This window comes from Limulus polyphemus, unplaced genomic scaffold (genome assembly GCF_000517525.1).
Source record: "Limulus polyphemus unplaced genomic scaffold, Limulus_polyphemus-2.1.2 Scaffold100, whole genome shotgun sequence".
Classification (NCBI taxonomy): Eukaryota; Metazoa; Arthropoda; class Merostomata; order Xiphosura; family Limulidae; genus Limulus; species Limulus polyphemus.
Window position 1 is genome coordinate 28,999 of NW_013665710.1, and position 16,539 is coordinate 45,537.

The window sequence follows — 16,539 nt, forward strand, 5'->3', positions numbered from 1 at the left end:
ATATATAATACATTATTCAAAAGATTATACCACTTCAATAATCATTACAGTATACAAACACAATAAATACAAAGAACCTTATGATCATAAAATTACATAGTGCATGAAAGTACATCGGCACAAATGTTATCATGGATTATCCTCAAATCATACTCTTGTAGTGATAAACTGCAATTTAACACTCGTGTGTTTTATTTTATTTTCTTTCTTTTATTCTTATATTATATGTAAGGCATGTGTGGAGCAATGCATTATATTCGCATGCTTAATGAACATTATCTGTAATAATTCGCTAATACATATCGTACGTGGTGGGAAACATAAGGTAAAACTAACTCTGTGCTTTAGCGAGGTGTAGGTCAAGGACTCGGGTAAACAACAAATGAATACTAAAAATAATGTTGCATATAACATCACAAAACTAGGTCATAGGTCAATGTCAGTATTAAATCCGGATATCGAAGAACGCCCTTCTCGAAGGATGTTTATAGTGAAATGAAGTACAGTAAAAAGAAATCTTCAACGTACTTAGTTATTGTGATTTGGTCTGTAGAGCTTCTCACACTCTGATATATTGATAACTACGAAAATTCTAATACGTCTCATATCTTCTTCCAGCTGCTGTATTAGCGTGATGGCATTTCCTTTTTCTGATATTTAGATTTGCATACTTAAGATAGTATATGATGGTGTTGAAAAAACGAAACATGTTCACATAAGTTTCTGTAGAAAGTTAACAGTGACAACTCTTATTGATCAAGAATATTAATTTTAATTTTTTTCAGTAATCTCATTGAGTTATGTATTAGTTCAATTTGAACGATGAAATGGATAAAATTGAAATAATGGCAGTGTTAAAATACTCTTGTGTTTTTAAGAATGATAAACTTAAAGTTACGCTAATATTTACACGTATACTTTTTGTAGGATTTTCGCTATTACATAATTTAAAACAATTAAGTCACACAGTTAAGTTTTTTTATAACTATTTATTTGTTTGTTTAACGGTAAGCACAAAGCTACACAATGGGCTATCTGTGCTCTGCCAACCACGGGTATCGAAACCCGGTTTCTAGCGTTGTAAGTCCGCAGACATACCGCTGTGCCACTATTAAATCACCATGAGTACTAAATTCGCGATGTCAAAAGTGTCATTTCAGAGCAATGCTCTATTTAATTAATCCTAAATGCATTAGGACATTTAAAAAAAATCCTGTTCGGTTTTAAAAATGAAAAACTATTTGCAGTTAAAAAATACCTATTTAAACTAATATTACAGTTTTTACATATTTACCAAAACAATTACACACACTGATGCGGATTATATATCGTTTTTGGGGTAAAATATTAAAATTGTTGTTTCACTTGTATACCCCACCAGCTCGCAAACTTTGTACTATTTAGAATGTTACAATATGAGTGTAAGGCTTTTTACATTTTCAAGAGCATACAATGTTCGATCAAATACACCATATTTCATTTATATTGCAATTTATTTTTGGGTAAGGGGTTAAAATATAAAAATACGGTAGTTAATCTTTACCTTTCTTAAATATACTCCTTAAAAATTAACTTATTTGTGAAGCTACGAACAAATTATAACATTTTAAAAACTTAATTTTTCATATAATATTTTGTGTGCATGTAATTCAAAGCGTTTTGCTCGCTAATTTCTCATAAGTCACATTATGTTAAAGTATCTGTAAACAATGCAGACAAACAACTGTTTTATTCTCGGAGGGTAATGGATTATTATTCTCTTCCTCCCCAGTGATAGTTAACTTTTATTCTTCATTTGTGTTCGGTCTCAGATTAATAATAATGATAATAAAGTATGTTTTACGTAAACTTTATTAACCATTTCCTCCCACTTAATACACGTTTCCAAGTATTTTGCAGTATTGTTGACAAAGCTTGTGTGGGAACGTGCCATTTTGACACATTTTTTTCAAATTCTCTCTCTGTGTGTGTAATTGATATAATAGTTATGAAGCTATACCTCTTATTATGTATACATATGACTAAGAGCTTCTGCCTGTAAAGATGCAAATAATAATAATAAAGTTTTTGTCATAGACGTGTGTTTTACCAATTTTGAACACTTTTTTCATTATCTCCCATAACTCTCTCTCTCTCTCTCTCTCTATATATATATATATATATATATATGTATAGAGAGAGAGAGAGTGCATATTTCTGAAATCGAATAATTACCATATAGGTTCATTCAGGGATTAATATTTCTCTATTCATAAGCCGCTTGGTGATAGTTTTATATGTATTAATCTGTTAAAGTAGTAATTGCTACTAAGTTCTATGAAATAAAAGTGTGACATAATTTTTACATGTTTGCTAAATTCTAAAAATGCACGTTACATTGTAATGAAGGTATATCATTTATTTTAGGCAGACAACCATGCCTATCGCTACCAATATTCGTCACCTACATCATTAAATAAAAGTTTTATAGGAAGTTCTAGCACAACCTCACCTCCTGCGAAGTTGAGAAAACAGACATGTTGGGCTTGGACGTTGTTGTTTGGAAACTTTGATACCACTTCTCGACGAAATCGTTTTATTTTGTTGTTTGTCTTGCTACTGTTAATTGGTGCAGGACTTGTTGCAGGGGTTTATTTTGTTGTTGGTGAGCATTAAAAAAATGTCTTTTTTTAGTTTAATCTATTCATAAAAATAGACCGCTGAATTCGTTTCATTGATCTTCGGCCCCGGTTTATTAATTAAACAAGTATTTAATATGTAAACTTCTTTCATTGCTTCATCCCACCTATTACATGTTTTTTAGTATTTACAATACTATTGATAAAATTTTTTTAGGAATGTACCATTTTTACTATTTAGACCTTTTACATTTTTTTCAAACTAGATGAAGATATATAACTATGTTAGTGCATGATTTTTTAACACATTGAATCAATATTTGATTGAAATCTGTGTGAACCAATTCTAGAATGAAGCTGAAAAAAATTAAAATCCAAACCAATAAATTATTTTTGTTGTTTTTGTGCACATTACATTGAAACTTGTTGTTATTATTGTCTATAAATTTTACTTAATATATCCAATAAAGGAAGACCTGATATTTGTGTTGACTATTAGGATATGTCAAACTTATCAACATGTTCAGGATCATTAAAGATGACAAAAATATCATCAACATGCTTTAAATGATAATATATAGGCTTGAAACTAAAAGGACAGTTTTCATACCATTGTTTTTATGGTAGCAAAAGAATACATTAGGGTAAATCCAATTGCTCAAAGCTAGGTAGTTGAATGCCAAAGTAGAGAAAATTAAAATTTTTCCTAATGTTTCGAAAGTCTTGAATGAAGCATCATCCAAAATGCTTTTAACAATCATTAAGTCAGAATCCACTGTTTCTTTCATAAATGTGTCAGTACTGACTTTAAGGATTTTATAAATATAGTAGAATAACTAACTTTATTTTATTTTAGATAATACCAAATCACACCAGAAGGAAATAAGCTACAGACTTTCAGAACCAAGATGTAAGTTTTACTATACTAACGATACTTTATTATGTAGTAATTACTGTCTTGTGCTTTTAGCACTATGTCATTTAAGCTTATACAATTAAAAATATGAATTCACTGAAAATCTTTTGACCAGAGCTTAAAAAGGTAATCTAAAAAATGTTTAATGATTTGACTTTAGTGCTGTATTTATATTATATTTCTATTTTTTAATCTAGCACTCAAAATTAAGCTAAAATGAGTAGAAATATCTTTAACAACTTATTTTATTTGTGGTAAAGAAAAGTGGGTAATAATTAATTATATCGTAGCTGTAATTAAGTTAATAATAAGTCATTGAAAATAACTGAATTTCTTATATAATTTTTTAGCTATTAAAACAGTAGATGGAGAGTTTAAGGTTACAAACAGAGATTTCATCCCAGGACTAAAGAGTAACTCCAGCCTGTCGTATTTAATGATGGAAAGGGAACTTTTGTATTCTGTAAGTATTTTGTTTTGCCCTGGAAGTAAGTGTATTTTACATAAAACTAGTAGCAATAGTTTCATTCTGTCTTGCCCATAATTTTGTCCTCAGAACAGTTTATTTCTGATAATTTTTAAATAATATGAAAAGTTGTCAAAAATTTATAGAAACTATTTTCTGAAGAGTTAAAAATGATTACTTGGTAATATTTTGGGAATCGGGTGCTTGTAATCTGGCAAGAGATAGATGATTAACCTATTTTATTAGTCTCCTTAAAGTGAATTATTATATAAAAATAATATTGGACTTATTTGCACATTTAAAGCAGTCGTGCTTAAGATTTTGTTGTAAATTTTGTAGCTGAGATAATTACTGATAAAGTTCCTCTATATTTATATAGTAATTAGACTAGGTTGCAAAAGATTCTCTGAAAAAGTTAATAATAAAAAAATTTTTGTAATTATTGTAAAGTATTAAATTTCAAATAGCCTGAAATTCAGTTAACTGATAAATTTGAATTTAGTAGTTAAATTGTAATTTGGATTTAGTAGTTAAGTAAAAGCCGATATATAGTCAATTTATGATATTTGCCAACAAGATTGATACACACAGTCTTCTTTTTTAACACAAATACGTTTTAATATACACAAAACAATACAATTTACAATAACAATTATTACAAATAGTTATTACAAACAATGATTTATAAACAAAAGTCTTCCTTTTAATTTGGAATTTCTTTGGTATCTTATCTAGGGTTCATGATGAGTGAGTTGATTACCAGTTGACGTATTTCACTTAACGGGAAGCTAGCTAGCTTTGTCCTTCGTTATTTATTGGCCACACACATAGAGTTTTCCACAATGAATTTATATAATATTTTGTAAAAGAGAGAATCTATTGAATTTTGTCCAATGAGAATCTACTGAAGTTAAATGATTTGTAATGTTCGAACTTTGTAAAGGTTCCTGGCCAAATATCTGAAGTCTTCCGATTGATTAGTGTTATAACAATCACAGCTGTAGTTTCCAAAGTTTATAGCACACTGACTATAGCGAACTGATAATAGATACTCTCTTTTTTTGGCTCGTCAGGTTGGTTATATTTATAGATGTGTAGAGGCGTTCTAGAAATTTCAGTTTTAAGTAACAATACTGAGCTATATTTAACCATTTACGTATATACATATATTGTTGATTCTTACTATTGAGGACCTTCTACAACTTTGGAGGATAGGCGGAAGTTTCACAATACACATTTAACAGTATAAGCTACTCATGTTTAAAAATATAAACTTAATCTAAACAAACGTTGATATTAAAATAAATATATAATAATAAATTTGTTACATTGTATATATACTTCATATTGTATAAAGCAGTAGCTACAATAAGACATTTCCCTTTGTGCTGTAGAAATATTTTGTATTTCTTTTAGATTGACAGACTATTTGAACAAAGTCCTTTAGAAAGTGTGTATAATAAGACTGTCATTATGAAATTTAGGTGAGTAGTATCATGTATGATGTTTTCTGAAAGTTGCATTATTGTTTTAGAAGCCAGTCTGGAAAAAAATGCTATAACGTAAATGAGATATTGACTAAATATACTCATGTATCAACATACCTTCTTTAGTTACTGACAAGATATATGATCATCATTTGTCAGTATCTAAGTTAACATTGTCCACATTAAGTTAGTTAACTGCTCACATTTCTTTAATTAATGAAGTCTGTCTAATGGTTCACATATTTCTCTTACAAGGACCAATGAATAACGAGGGTCCCTTTGATTCTTCAAGACTGTCCCTGTACACTCAACCCCCAAAGAAAAAGAAAAGTAAAAATCAAGTTCACCCTATTCTTTTATAGAAATTCATCAATTCCCCCTCAAAGTCTTGTAAGGAGCTGACCTCCACAACTTCTGATCACAAATCATTCCATAAACAAATTTTCCTGTCAGAAGAAAATAAACTGAAGCTTAGCCTGTTTTTTCCAGATTTTAAACTTATGTCCTCCAGATAATTTCCAGTTATGCTGTTGAGTGGGTTTCCATTTATATTAAACATGTGGTCCAAATTATGATAACTCATGTGCATTATCTTACACTTAATATTAATTAAAGGTCATTTCTCAACTACTTGTACAAATTATCAATTGATCCAAGTTATTTTTTAACACCTCATTATCCTCTGCAGCTAGAAATACCAAAGAATTTAGTGTCATCAGTAAAAAATGCTAAGTCACTAATTACACCCCTATCAATATCATTAATGCAAATAAGAAAAAGCATAGCCTTAAACACTGACCCCTGAGGCACATCAAGCTCCAGTTCAACTAGACTCCATTGATAACATTTTGTTTTTTATTGAGTCCAGTTAACTGGTCCTTCCACTACATCTAACAATGTGGTTTTTTTAGCTAATCTTCTGTACGACATCTTTTCAAAAAACATTATGAAAATCTAAAACCACCAAATCCATACTTTTTCTCTCATCCAGGTGATAAGGAACATCTTCAAAAATAAGTTAACAGATTAGTAAGGAAGATTGGCCTCCTTTTACATTTACTTGGTTAAATTATTTCCAGAACTCTTTTTATAACTCTGTAGAATATCTTCCAACTGGCCTAGAATTTGCAGAATAACAATTTTCTCAATCCTTTAACAATAGGAGTAACATTAGCAACTTCCAAATCCTTGGGCTTTTTCTGTTGATCTACCAAATACATTTCTTGACTTTGTGCTTTATTTTTAATCAGTCACTTCCAAACGATTAATGTCTATAAGTTCAGAAGTTCTATTATTTCCTATAGAATACTTAAGGTCAGGAATATTCCTATCATCCTATCCTCTAAAAACAGAAAAGAGGAAAACATTAAAAGCCTTACTGTTAATTTTAATGCTACTAGCCAGCTGTTTTTTAGCTCCCTTGAATGTTTAAAAACATTTTCTATATCTGTCCAATATCATATTTTAATCATTATCACAATTAACTAGTTATAAATCTTGTCTTTTGGTCTCAAACTTTGCTTTCTGCAAATTTGGAACTAAAATTGAATTTTTTTTATGTGAATATGTAGCAAAACATCAAATTATGCAGTGTTCATTCTTTCCCAAATGTTCCATCACTTAAACTCTTCTTACCACATTTGCATTAATGGTTAACAATAAATTAATAACGATATCTGTTATGGTTGGCTCCCTAATCAATTGGTTTAGAAAACCATCCTTAATAATTTGAGATACCTTTCTCTCTCACCAGTTGGACCAAGCATGGCCTAGTGGTTAGCATATCAGACTGTGTATTAGGTTCTGTGGTTCTCACACAGCCATTCTTCCATTTCAACTTCAAATCTGAACTCTTGAATGCTCTATTTTTATCCAATAAGTTTGTTTATTCTCAGTTTCCAGAACTCCCTCATCACTATATGAAAGTTTAGTTTAAACTATTCTTAATAAAATTCTTTAGAGCTTTCCCACACATCCAAGTACTTAGCCAGCTTATGTACATTTCTGACAGTCTTTCATTTAAGCCTTGGATTTTGCTACATAATTCATTCCTACATCTAACCTGAAAGAGCATATGTTATGACTTCTAACATCAGTTGCACCTACATACACTACAAAAAGAAAACGCTCCCCCATTATTACCAGAAAATAAACTGTCAATGTTCTCTGTAATGTTCTGTACTTTAGTACTTGACAAACAAATCTTTCCTAGTCTTTCTATGCTCCCCATGACAAATAACTAAATCAGTATGTTTGATGAGAAGGTCCCTTACTATGTAAACCTTTTGATTGGCTCAGTCCTCATTTCAAGTGACCAAAGGTCTAAATTTATTCAAGACTGGTTTCTAAGTGCTAACTGAATCTGTGTCTGTAGCCTTAACTATTTTACTACTGTGCACTGTTGTAAAATGAACACTCACATTCTCACCATTCTCAAAATTAAAAATTACACAACTTTTTTATTTATTGTCTATTTTACATGACTTCTGCTACTTTCTCAATCTAGTAAAGCAGTCTTCCCCAAACAGATCTAACTTATCCTAAATTAAGCAAACTCTTTAAGTGTAGTGTACTGTATTGTTACTTTACAATCCTCTTGAAAATAACAATTTTCAAACAATCTAATTTAGGCACCTCTTGCACCATATAAATTATTTACCAATCTTGAACTACATAACCATACTGATGGTATGCTAGTGTTATTTCTATATTACCAATCTAGTCACATAATATTTGTGTACTTAACTAAAAATAAGCTATTTGACAGTTTATAGATAAAATTGTAGATAAATCTTGCACTAATTTCTCTATTTGTAGTAATTAATACTGTTACTATTAATTACTTGTACCACACTACAAAATACACCACATGTAGTTACACAAACTAATTACAAATTTTAAATAATTAACTAAAGCAGTAAATACTTATCATCAACCAAAAAATAATGTAAATCAGTTTGACTCTTAATATAAATAAACTTTGCCCTTATTTACTTATTTAGCAAATAATTATTATAATTGTATATTTCAATTTATTAGTTAATAACTATGGTGTGCTAAAAGTACTCTAAATGTTTGTAACATTAGCTGTCTGCTGGTCATATGATGGTAAATGCTGAATAATTTTTCTTCTGAAAATTAAATCTAAATAAATATTTTATGAACATGTAGTCTAAAAATTCTAGTAATAATATATCTATAAATAATGTTTATTCGTTTTCTAGTATTTCACAAAAAACATTTGTTGTGTATATTTGGTTATCTTCTGTAAGTGGTCCTTACAGAATTTTGATTTATGTATATTTTTATGTTATGTTGAAATCCGCTTTTTGATAAAGCCTTATAAATTTAACAATGAAAAAACTTGTTCTTTAAGAAATATTCCTACATGGTCAAATGTCTGACCCTGTGATTAATTAATTGTGAGGGTCCGGCATGGCCAGGTGGTTAGGGTCTTCGATTCGCAATCTGCAGGTTTGAATCCCCGTCACACCAAAGATGCTCGCCCTTTCAGCCTTGGGGGCATTATAATGTGACGGTCAATCCCACTATTCATTGGTAAAAGAGTAGCCCAAGAGTTGGTGATGGGTGGTGATGGCTAGCTGCCTTCCCTCTTGTCTTACACTGCTAAATTATGGACGACTAGCGCAGATAGCCCTGGTGTAGCTTTGCACAAAATTCAAAACAAACAAACAAATTAATTGTGATGACAAAGGTAATGTATTTTATGGTAAAGGGAAAATGCACGAAGATATAACTTTTCATAAAAATGCTAAACAAATTGTTGACTAAATTTGTTAAAAATCTTATCTAAGGCAAAAAACATTAATAATTAGAGGGGCACTCAATAGAGTGCATACCTCTGCCACACAGTGTTTGTCATATTTGGCACTCAAAAGATACGAAATGTGTCGGTCATTATCAACGGACACAGATAATTTTTGGCAGGGCAACGAGGAATAATATGCTACATATGTCTACTAAGTTTCATCAAAACCCGATATTTTTTGACTGAGTTATGGAGCAAAAATAGTGAAAATCGGTCACCATATTAACAGGTAGGGATTTTCATAATCTTGTTGTGATCTTGACCCTCCAAAAACTAACCACTTCTAAGTGTATAGCAATTTTCGTCTAAATCCATTCAGCTGTTTTCGAGAAATCTTGCTCACAAACACATACACTCGCACATAGGGGGTGAGAAAAAAACCTCCGTCCACTTTTGGTGGCGGTGGTAATAATCTATTGTATCCCCATCTAGTAGGTTGAATATATATTTAAGTTGTTCTTGACACAGGCAGTGATGTTTATTAGGTAATCAAACATTATTCCTGATTTAATCCATAATTGTATTATTTTTTTTAATATTCAAAGAACTTGTCGTAAATATGATGATAAGTGTATATAAAAAAAGTAAGTATAACAAACTTACTATAATAGAGCAATGGCGTGGCCATCTAGCTATCTATCTGTTAATGTGACTGAAATAATAAATACAATGGTGTTGTCTGTTGTGCTGAAATACAAGATCTCAATACGAGAGGCGGTGTTTGAGGCTTAATGCATGTGACACCGTCTATTGAATGGCATCACAAACAAAACAATAAAAATAATATTTTGGGTATTGAAGATTCAGACAATTAGAAAAATAACTATGGTATGTACAGCAACCATTTCTTTATAACGGAACATAATTTTAAATAAAAGTACTCTTCTCACAACAAGAACATGACTTTCACTAGGACTGTACATGAGGGTTTGATTATATCTTTATTGATGTAATTTTTAAATTTAGTACTAAAAACTTATTTTTTGAATAAATGGTAACATTTTTAATATATAAAAACAATACAGTTTATATCAGTAACATTTATGACAATTTTGAGCTTTGTACTTTGAATCATTTTGATGCATTGAGTTGTGTATGACTAAAGAGCACAATTTGAACACTTTTCCCATGCAGTACTTTCCACAAAAAGATACTTTCACAACTACAATACTTTTTTAGAAAATGTTCACTTTTTACAGTTTCTTACAATGAGGTATGAATGCAACAATTACTAATTACTAGCACAAATAGTTGCCTGTAAGGTGGTATTTCTGCTAGTAAGAAAAATAAACATAAAATCCTGACTTGACTGGGATTTGAAAGTGAGACTTCCATATGATAGTTAAGCAATATAAATGCTGTGGCACACAGTTTTTGTAATTGAATGTTAACAAATAATTCAAATCCCTAATATAAACTGTGAAGTTGTTGTGGTTTTTCCTAATATTGTAATATCTTTATCTAAACATGATAAGTTAATAATTATAAAAGTTATAAAACATCACCTCTCGACTTTGATTTGAACTCAAGATTTCTGCTTGAGACAAACCACTGAGCCAATTTAAACATTACCAACAGAGAGTCGAGAGCTTCTGACAAAGACAGCATTACAAACAAAGAGTTATGACTTAATGTTGACAGCTGGGACTGGTAATGGAAAATAATTGTTTAATTTTAGTTGTATTATAAATGTTGTTTTATATTAAGTTTGTTATTATTCTAAAGTGTTGATATAATCACCTATTGACAATTAATGTAACTGATAGTATTAGAGCTATATATATAAGACACACACACACACTACCTAAAAAAAAGTTAGTAAATTTAAGCATAGTAAACATACTTGATGAATGAAAGATATGTGTTGAATAAGGAAGCTTATTATTATATGATGTTTTCAGCAAAAAAAGCTTAAGTTTATAAGCTATCATTTTGAAAAACATTCATTGAATCCTAAAAGTAATAGACTTTGTAATGAATAAAGAATTTTTTTTCAATCTTAACATATCTGTGATTGTGCAAAATGTGGCTAGATTAATCATATATTTCCTAAATTAGTTTTTGGTAGTTTTATGCTCTGTGAGATATTGAAAATTCATTTCAAAAATTATTATGAAACAAAAATAAAAAAAAATTTAACTATGAATTTGTCACATTCATATACAAAGAACTAATTATGCCAGTGTATTTTGTATTTTTTTTTGTAAAACTGACATGTTTATCACTGTTGAATTCATGTGTTTATGGTTATAAAGTTGTGTGATGTAACACAATGTGTATGGTTAGGTACATTTTTAAAATAATGTGTATTTTTAAGAGAGTCTTACACTGCTGTTCTTTATTAATAAGTACAAATAATTTTATTTACTTGGTGGAGATTAGTTTTTATTTTGCTGAAAATCAGTTTAAACAATGACTTCAGTTTGTGTATTTCTTATTTTGTTCTATGGGAGTAAATATTACATTGGAGAAGGATGAGTAATGAATTTTAAAGAGTTTTAAATGTTTGTATAGATTTGAAATTTATAACATAAAGCTTACAAGTAATTTTAGACTATAATGCAAATGGTAGAATATTTTTCTGTAATTTTTTCAAAAATGCAATAGATTAGATTTATGTGTTTTAAAAATGTATGTAAGTTGAATGGAACTGTTTTGTAGTTAACTGTGAACAAAGTAAATTTTATATATCTCTTTTATATTCAAATTAGGCCAGGAAGCATCATTGTAAATTGTCGTATTTTCTTGAAGACCATAGTACATAACACTATTGAGAATGTAGGGCAGGTATTCAGACAAAGCCTGGAACAGAACAATGGTTTCTTGGTGGGTGGACTGCTCAAAGTTGACATGGAATCTGTGATATTTAGGCCCAGTGGTGAGTTAGTGAATGTGTATATCATATAAGCATTTAATAATTAGCATAGAAAATAACTTGATGCTTATAGTTATCATATAAATATTTAGAAATTAGCATAACAATGATGAAATAAAAAAAGAGATTCAAGAAGTTTCGTAATTTTCATATGAACATGCTGTAAAAATTAAATGTAAGATTTGTGAGTGGTACAGATTTGATTGTAAAACTTAGCACTAAAGATGGCATTTAGATTATTAGTAATAATTTATATTGATGAAAAAATATAATGTATGTATAATATGGTAGCTTGTTTTAATGCCACTTTTGGGTTTAACAAAGAGTACGACACTAATGCAAACACTAACTACCATAAACTAATACACTTAAACAGTAAAACAGAACAATGTAGCAGATGGTATTTTTAACAAATATGAAATATCTATATTTGTCATTGTTCATTTAAGATGTAATGTGTTGTAGGTTTACGTGAATTATGGATATTTATATTTTTCTAAAGTTGCTCTAAAAGTTTCCAAAGGATTAACCCTTATAAGAGTTCTAGAACATAATTCTTCAAATAATACGCGTCTTCTGCAGCATTTATAACTTTACTTTTTTTAAAACTAAAAATGAGTTTGCAGAGTAGTAATATATTAAGTCAGAAAAACTGTCATGTCTATTCATCCACGTTAAACATCTTGCACTACATAACAAGGATGTTGACTTGCAAAGAGTGGGTCCTCTAGAATATGATGGGCTTTTCTTCCCTAACTTTGATTTTTAAAGTGTTATAATATTAACCTTTTTGTATTAGGTAAACATATGTTATTCTACATAACTAATAAATTTACAACTATTAAAAGAAACATGTTTTTATTCAGCAACTTGGTCATCATGGGGTCAGTGGTCATCTTGTAGCCAAAACAATCAGTGTGACCCAAGCCTTACCAAGAGAAGGTTACGTGATTGCCTAAATATTGATGAAAAGAGGAATGTGCTTAATAACAAAGCCTGTCAGTGGCAAGAAGGACTTACAGTTGAAAAACAAAAATGTGTTTGTTCTTCATTGAATGTTTCAACAAAGAGAATTCTAGTAATCAACACCAGTTCCTCACCACATCTCACCACTAGTATAATACCTGCAACATCTGTGTTTGCCACCACTGCCATCACATCTGAACCTATTGCAAAATCTGTGTCTGCCATAAATAAAGGAGTCACAACTCAAAATCCTTTGTCATCAACAGTGACTGAACGTTATAAAAATCTTAGTATTAATAATCGTAAGTATAATTCACGGAAGCAGGTATATTAAGCATTGTTTCTTACTTAGTATTCAATTCCAGTCCAACCTGTTTTGTGGTTTTTAATTGCTATAACAGCTCTTGGTATGCAGACATTTATTATGCTAAGAAGTATTAATAGTTTTAACATGAAATTGCTTCATATTATATTGATTGAGTTAAGTTTTATGTTCTTTATTAATTGATACACTCTTCTGAATAATGGAAGAAAAGGTAATGCTTTTCTGAGCACTAAAAAATAATTTTTTTTCTAATTACTAGTACTGTCTTCTTTTTCAGGTAATTTAGAATGTTGGTTTTATATCATTTAATGATGTTCTTACCGAGTTTCTTTTAGTTGAGTAGAATTATATAGTGATGACCAAGTAGGAAAATTATAATAATGAAGTAAAATTATCTACTGATGACCAAGTACGAAAATGATAATAATGAAGTAAAATTATCTACTGATGACCAAGTACGAAAATGATAATAATGAAGTAAAATTATCTACTGATGACCAAGTACGAAAATGATAATAATGAAGTAAAATTATCTACTGATGACCAAGTACGAAAATGATAATAATGAAGTAAAATTATCTAGTGATGACCAAAGTAGCAAAATGATAATAATGGAGTAAAAATTATCTAGTGATGACCAAAGTAGCAAAATGATGATAACGGAGTAAAATTATCTAGTGATGACCAAAGTAGCAAAATGATAATAATGGAGTCAGATTATCTAGTGATGACCAAAGTAGCAAAATGATGATAACGGAGTAAAATTATCTAGTGATGACCAAGTAGCAAAATGATGATAATGGAGTAAAATTATCTAGTGATGACCAAAGTAGCAAAATGATGATAATCAAGTAAAATCATTTAGTGATGACCAAGTAGCAAGATGGTGATAATCAAGTAAAATCATTTAGTGATGACCAAGTAGCAAGATGGTGATAATCGAATAAAATCATTTAGTGATGACCAAGTAGCAAGATGGTGATAATCGAATAAAATCATTTAGTGATGACCAAGTAGCAAGATGGTGATAATCAAGTAAAATCATTTAGTGATGACCAAGTAGCAAGATGAACTTGATTATCACCATCTTGCTACTTGGTCATCACTAAATGATTTTACTTGATTATCAAAGATCATTTAGTGATGGCAAAGTGGCGATAATCGAGTAAGATCATTTAGTGAATAAGTAGAGAATTCTTCTGACAGTAAACATCTTAAGTCATCTGGTGATATTCAAGTAAAATAATTTGGATGATCAAATGAAATCACCTGGTGTAAAATTATCTGGTGACAATAACCTGAAACTTACTTAAAATATACATGGTAATGATAGAAAAAAAACGAATCAAAACTTAAAACATTAAGACTTTGTAGTTAGTTTTGGAAAATCTAATAAAGCTGGAAACCTGATAAGTTGTTAAAAAAATAGTTTAATGACATCAAAGTTTTACTCGCATGTTAAGTTTTATTCCTTTTTTAACTTTATTACTAGTTATTTTAAACTCTTGCAGGTTGAAGAGGAATCCTGATTTTATGTTTGGAAAGTTGGGAAAAAAAATTACTGTATGTATTAAACTTTTCTGACGTTTTTGTAATTAAAAAATTTTAAATTGAACATCAAGTACAATTGAATAATTTATCATTCTCAGGGCGGCCATGTCACGAGTGTCATGTTGGAGAAATCTGTCTCCTTAGGCCAGAAGAGTTGGTTCCTTACTGTGTACCTGTTAGAGACACTGGAGACTCCAGAGGTTGTGGAGGGTGGTGTAATGGTCCATATGAACTGTGTGATAGACTTGACAATATTACCTATCAGTGTGTTGATGAAACAGGTGATAACACAAGAATTATGTATTGTGTTTCTCAGTATTGGCTAAAATATTTTACAAGCTAGAGCTTAGGTGATAGAATGAATAAATAACATTGGTTATCAACACTATTTAACTTTGAAACTTTAAATACCATTATAACATTTCAGAAAAGGGAGAAACAAGAGGACTGTGTATTTCAAAGTTAATGGTATAGAAAATAATTTCTACACACTTGAATTGAAAAGAAATGTTAGAGTGAAGTTATTGTACTGACACTATGGGACATTTTACTACATTACTGTGTGGAAATTATTTTATCACAAAATAAGTATGCTATTTTTGTTGCTTTAAATTAATAAAAAAGTTATAGATGACTTAAGTGGAAGTTTCTAACTACATGATAGTACCAGTCATCAGAATTCAGCTATAATGTTTTTTGGTCTCTTCCATAGAATGCTTATTGACTGAGTGGAAATGTGGTAATGGATTGTGTATCCCAAAAGAAAGAAGATGTGATGGACATTTGAATTGTTTTGATGACACAGATGAATTAGATTGTGGTAAATAATAGTTCTAACCAATACAGTCTGTACATACTGTTATTGGGATTATTCAGTGAAGAATGTGATTTCTTTGTTGTTTGCATAATAGAAAAGAAAAAATATTGACTAAGATACTGATATAAGGTTATCTGAATATGTGTTTGTAATAACTTAAACTGTATGACAAAACACTGTATTTAGTTCAAATATTTGAGAGGGAGATAATACAGTTTTAGGATTTATGTTGACTTCGCTTAGAATTGATAGAAAACTAATATCAGCATCAATAAAATTACTATTATATTAATATTTATGTAACACTAATTACAAGTAGCTCTTTCCACTTTTATCTTTTCAGCTTGCTCTAAAAATGGGTTTCACTGTGGAAACAGGACATCCTGTATAGAACTTTCTAAACGGTGTGATGGTTACTATGATTGCTGGGATGGAAATGATGAAAGTAACTGTTCCTTAGGTAAGAAACACGTTTAAAATTTAAAGAAAGTATGTTTACATTGAATACAAAACATGGGAATAACTGTTTTACTATTGGTTAACTACATTAGAAAATCATGGTGGAAGTGTAGAAATTAAATCTCTCTCTCTCTCTCTCACACACACACACACACACACACACACACACACACACACACACACACACACACACACACACACACACACACACACACACACACACACACACA

At 29.9% G+C, this 16,539-nt stretch overlaps 1 protein-coding gene across 1 annotated transcript in view; it reads left to right on the forward strand.

Moving 5' to 3' along the window:
* The window catches only part of LOC106469934 (vitellogenin receptor-like), a 40,085-nt gene that overhangs the window by 19,897 nt on the left and 3,649 nt on the right, over positions 1–16,539 (forward strand). Inside the window, exons 2-10 of the mRNA XM_022399332.1 lie at positions 2,407–2,644; positions 3,475–3,528; positions 3,885–3,997; positions 5,417–5,484; positions 12,028–12,194; positions 13,058–13,459; positions 15,132–15,314; positions 15,746–15,853; positions 16,194–16,310. Of these exons, the coding sequence (XP_022255040.1) occupies positions 3,971–3,997; positions 5,417–5,484; positions 12,028–12,194; positions 13,058–13,459; positions 15,132–15,314; positions 15,746–15,853; positions 16,194–16,310 (1,072 nt within the window). The 5' untranslated portion in view covers positions 2,407–2,644; positions 3,475–3,528; positions 3,885–3,970. The remainder of the gene's footprint in view (positions 1–2,406; positions 2,645–3,474; positions 3,529–3,884; positions 3,998–5,416; positions 5,485–12,027; positions 12,195–13,057; positions 13,460–15,131; positions 15,315–15,745; positions 15,854–16,193; positions 16,311–16,539) is intronic.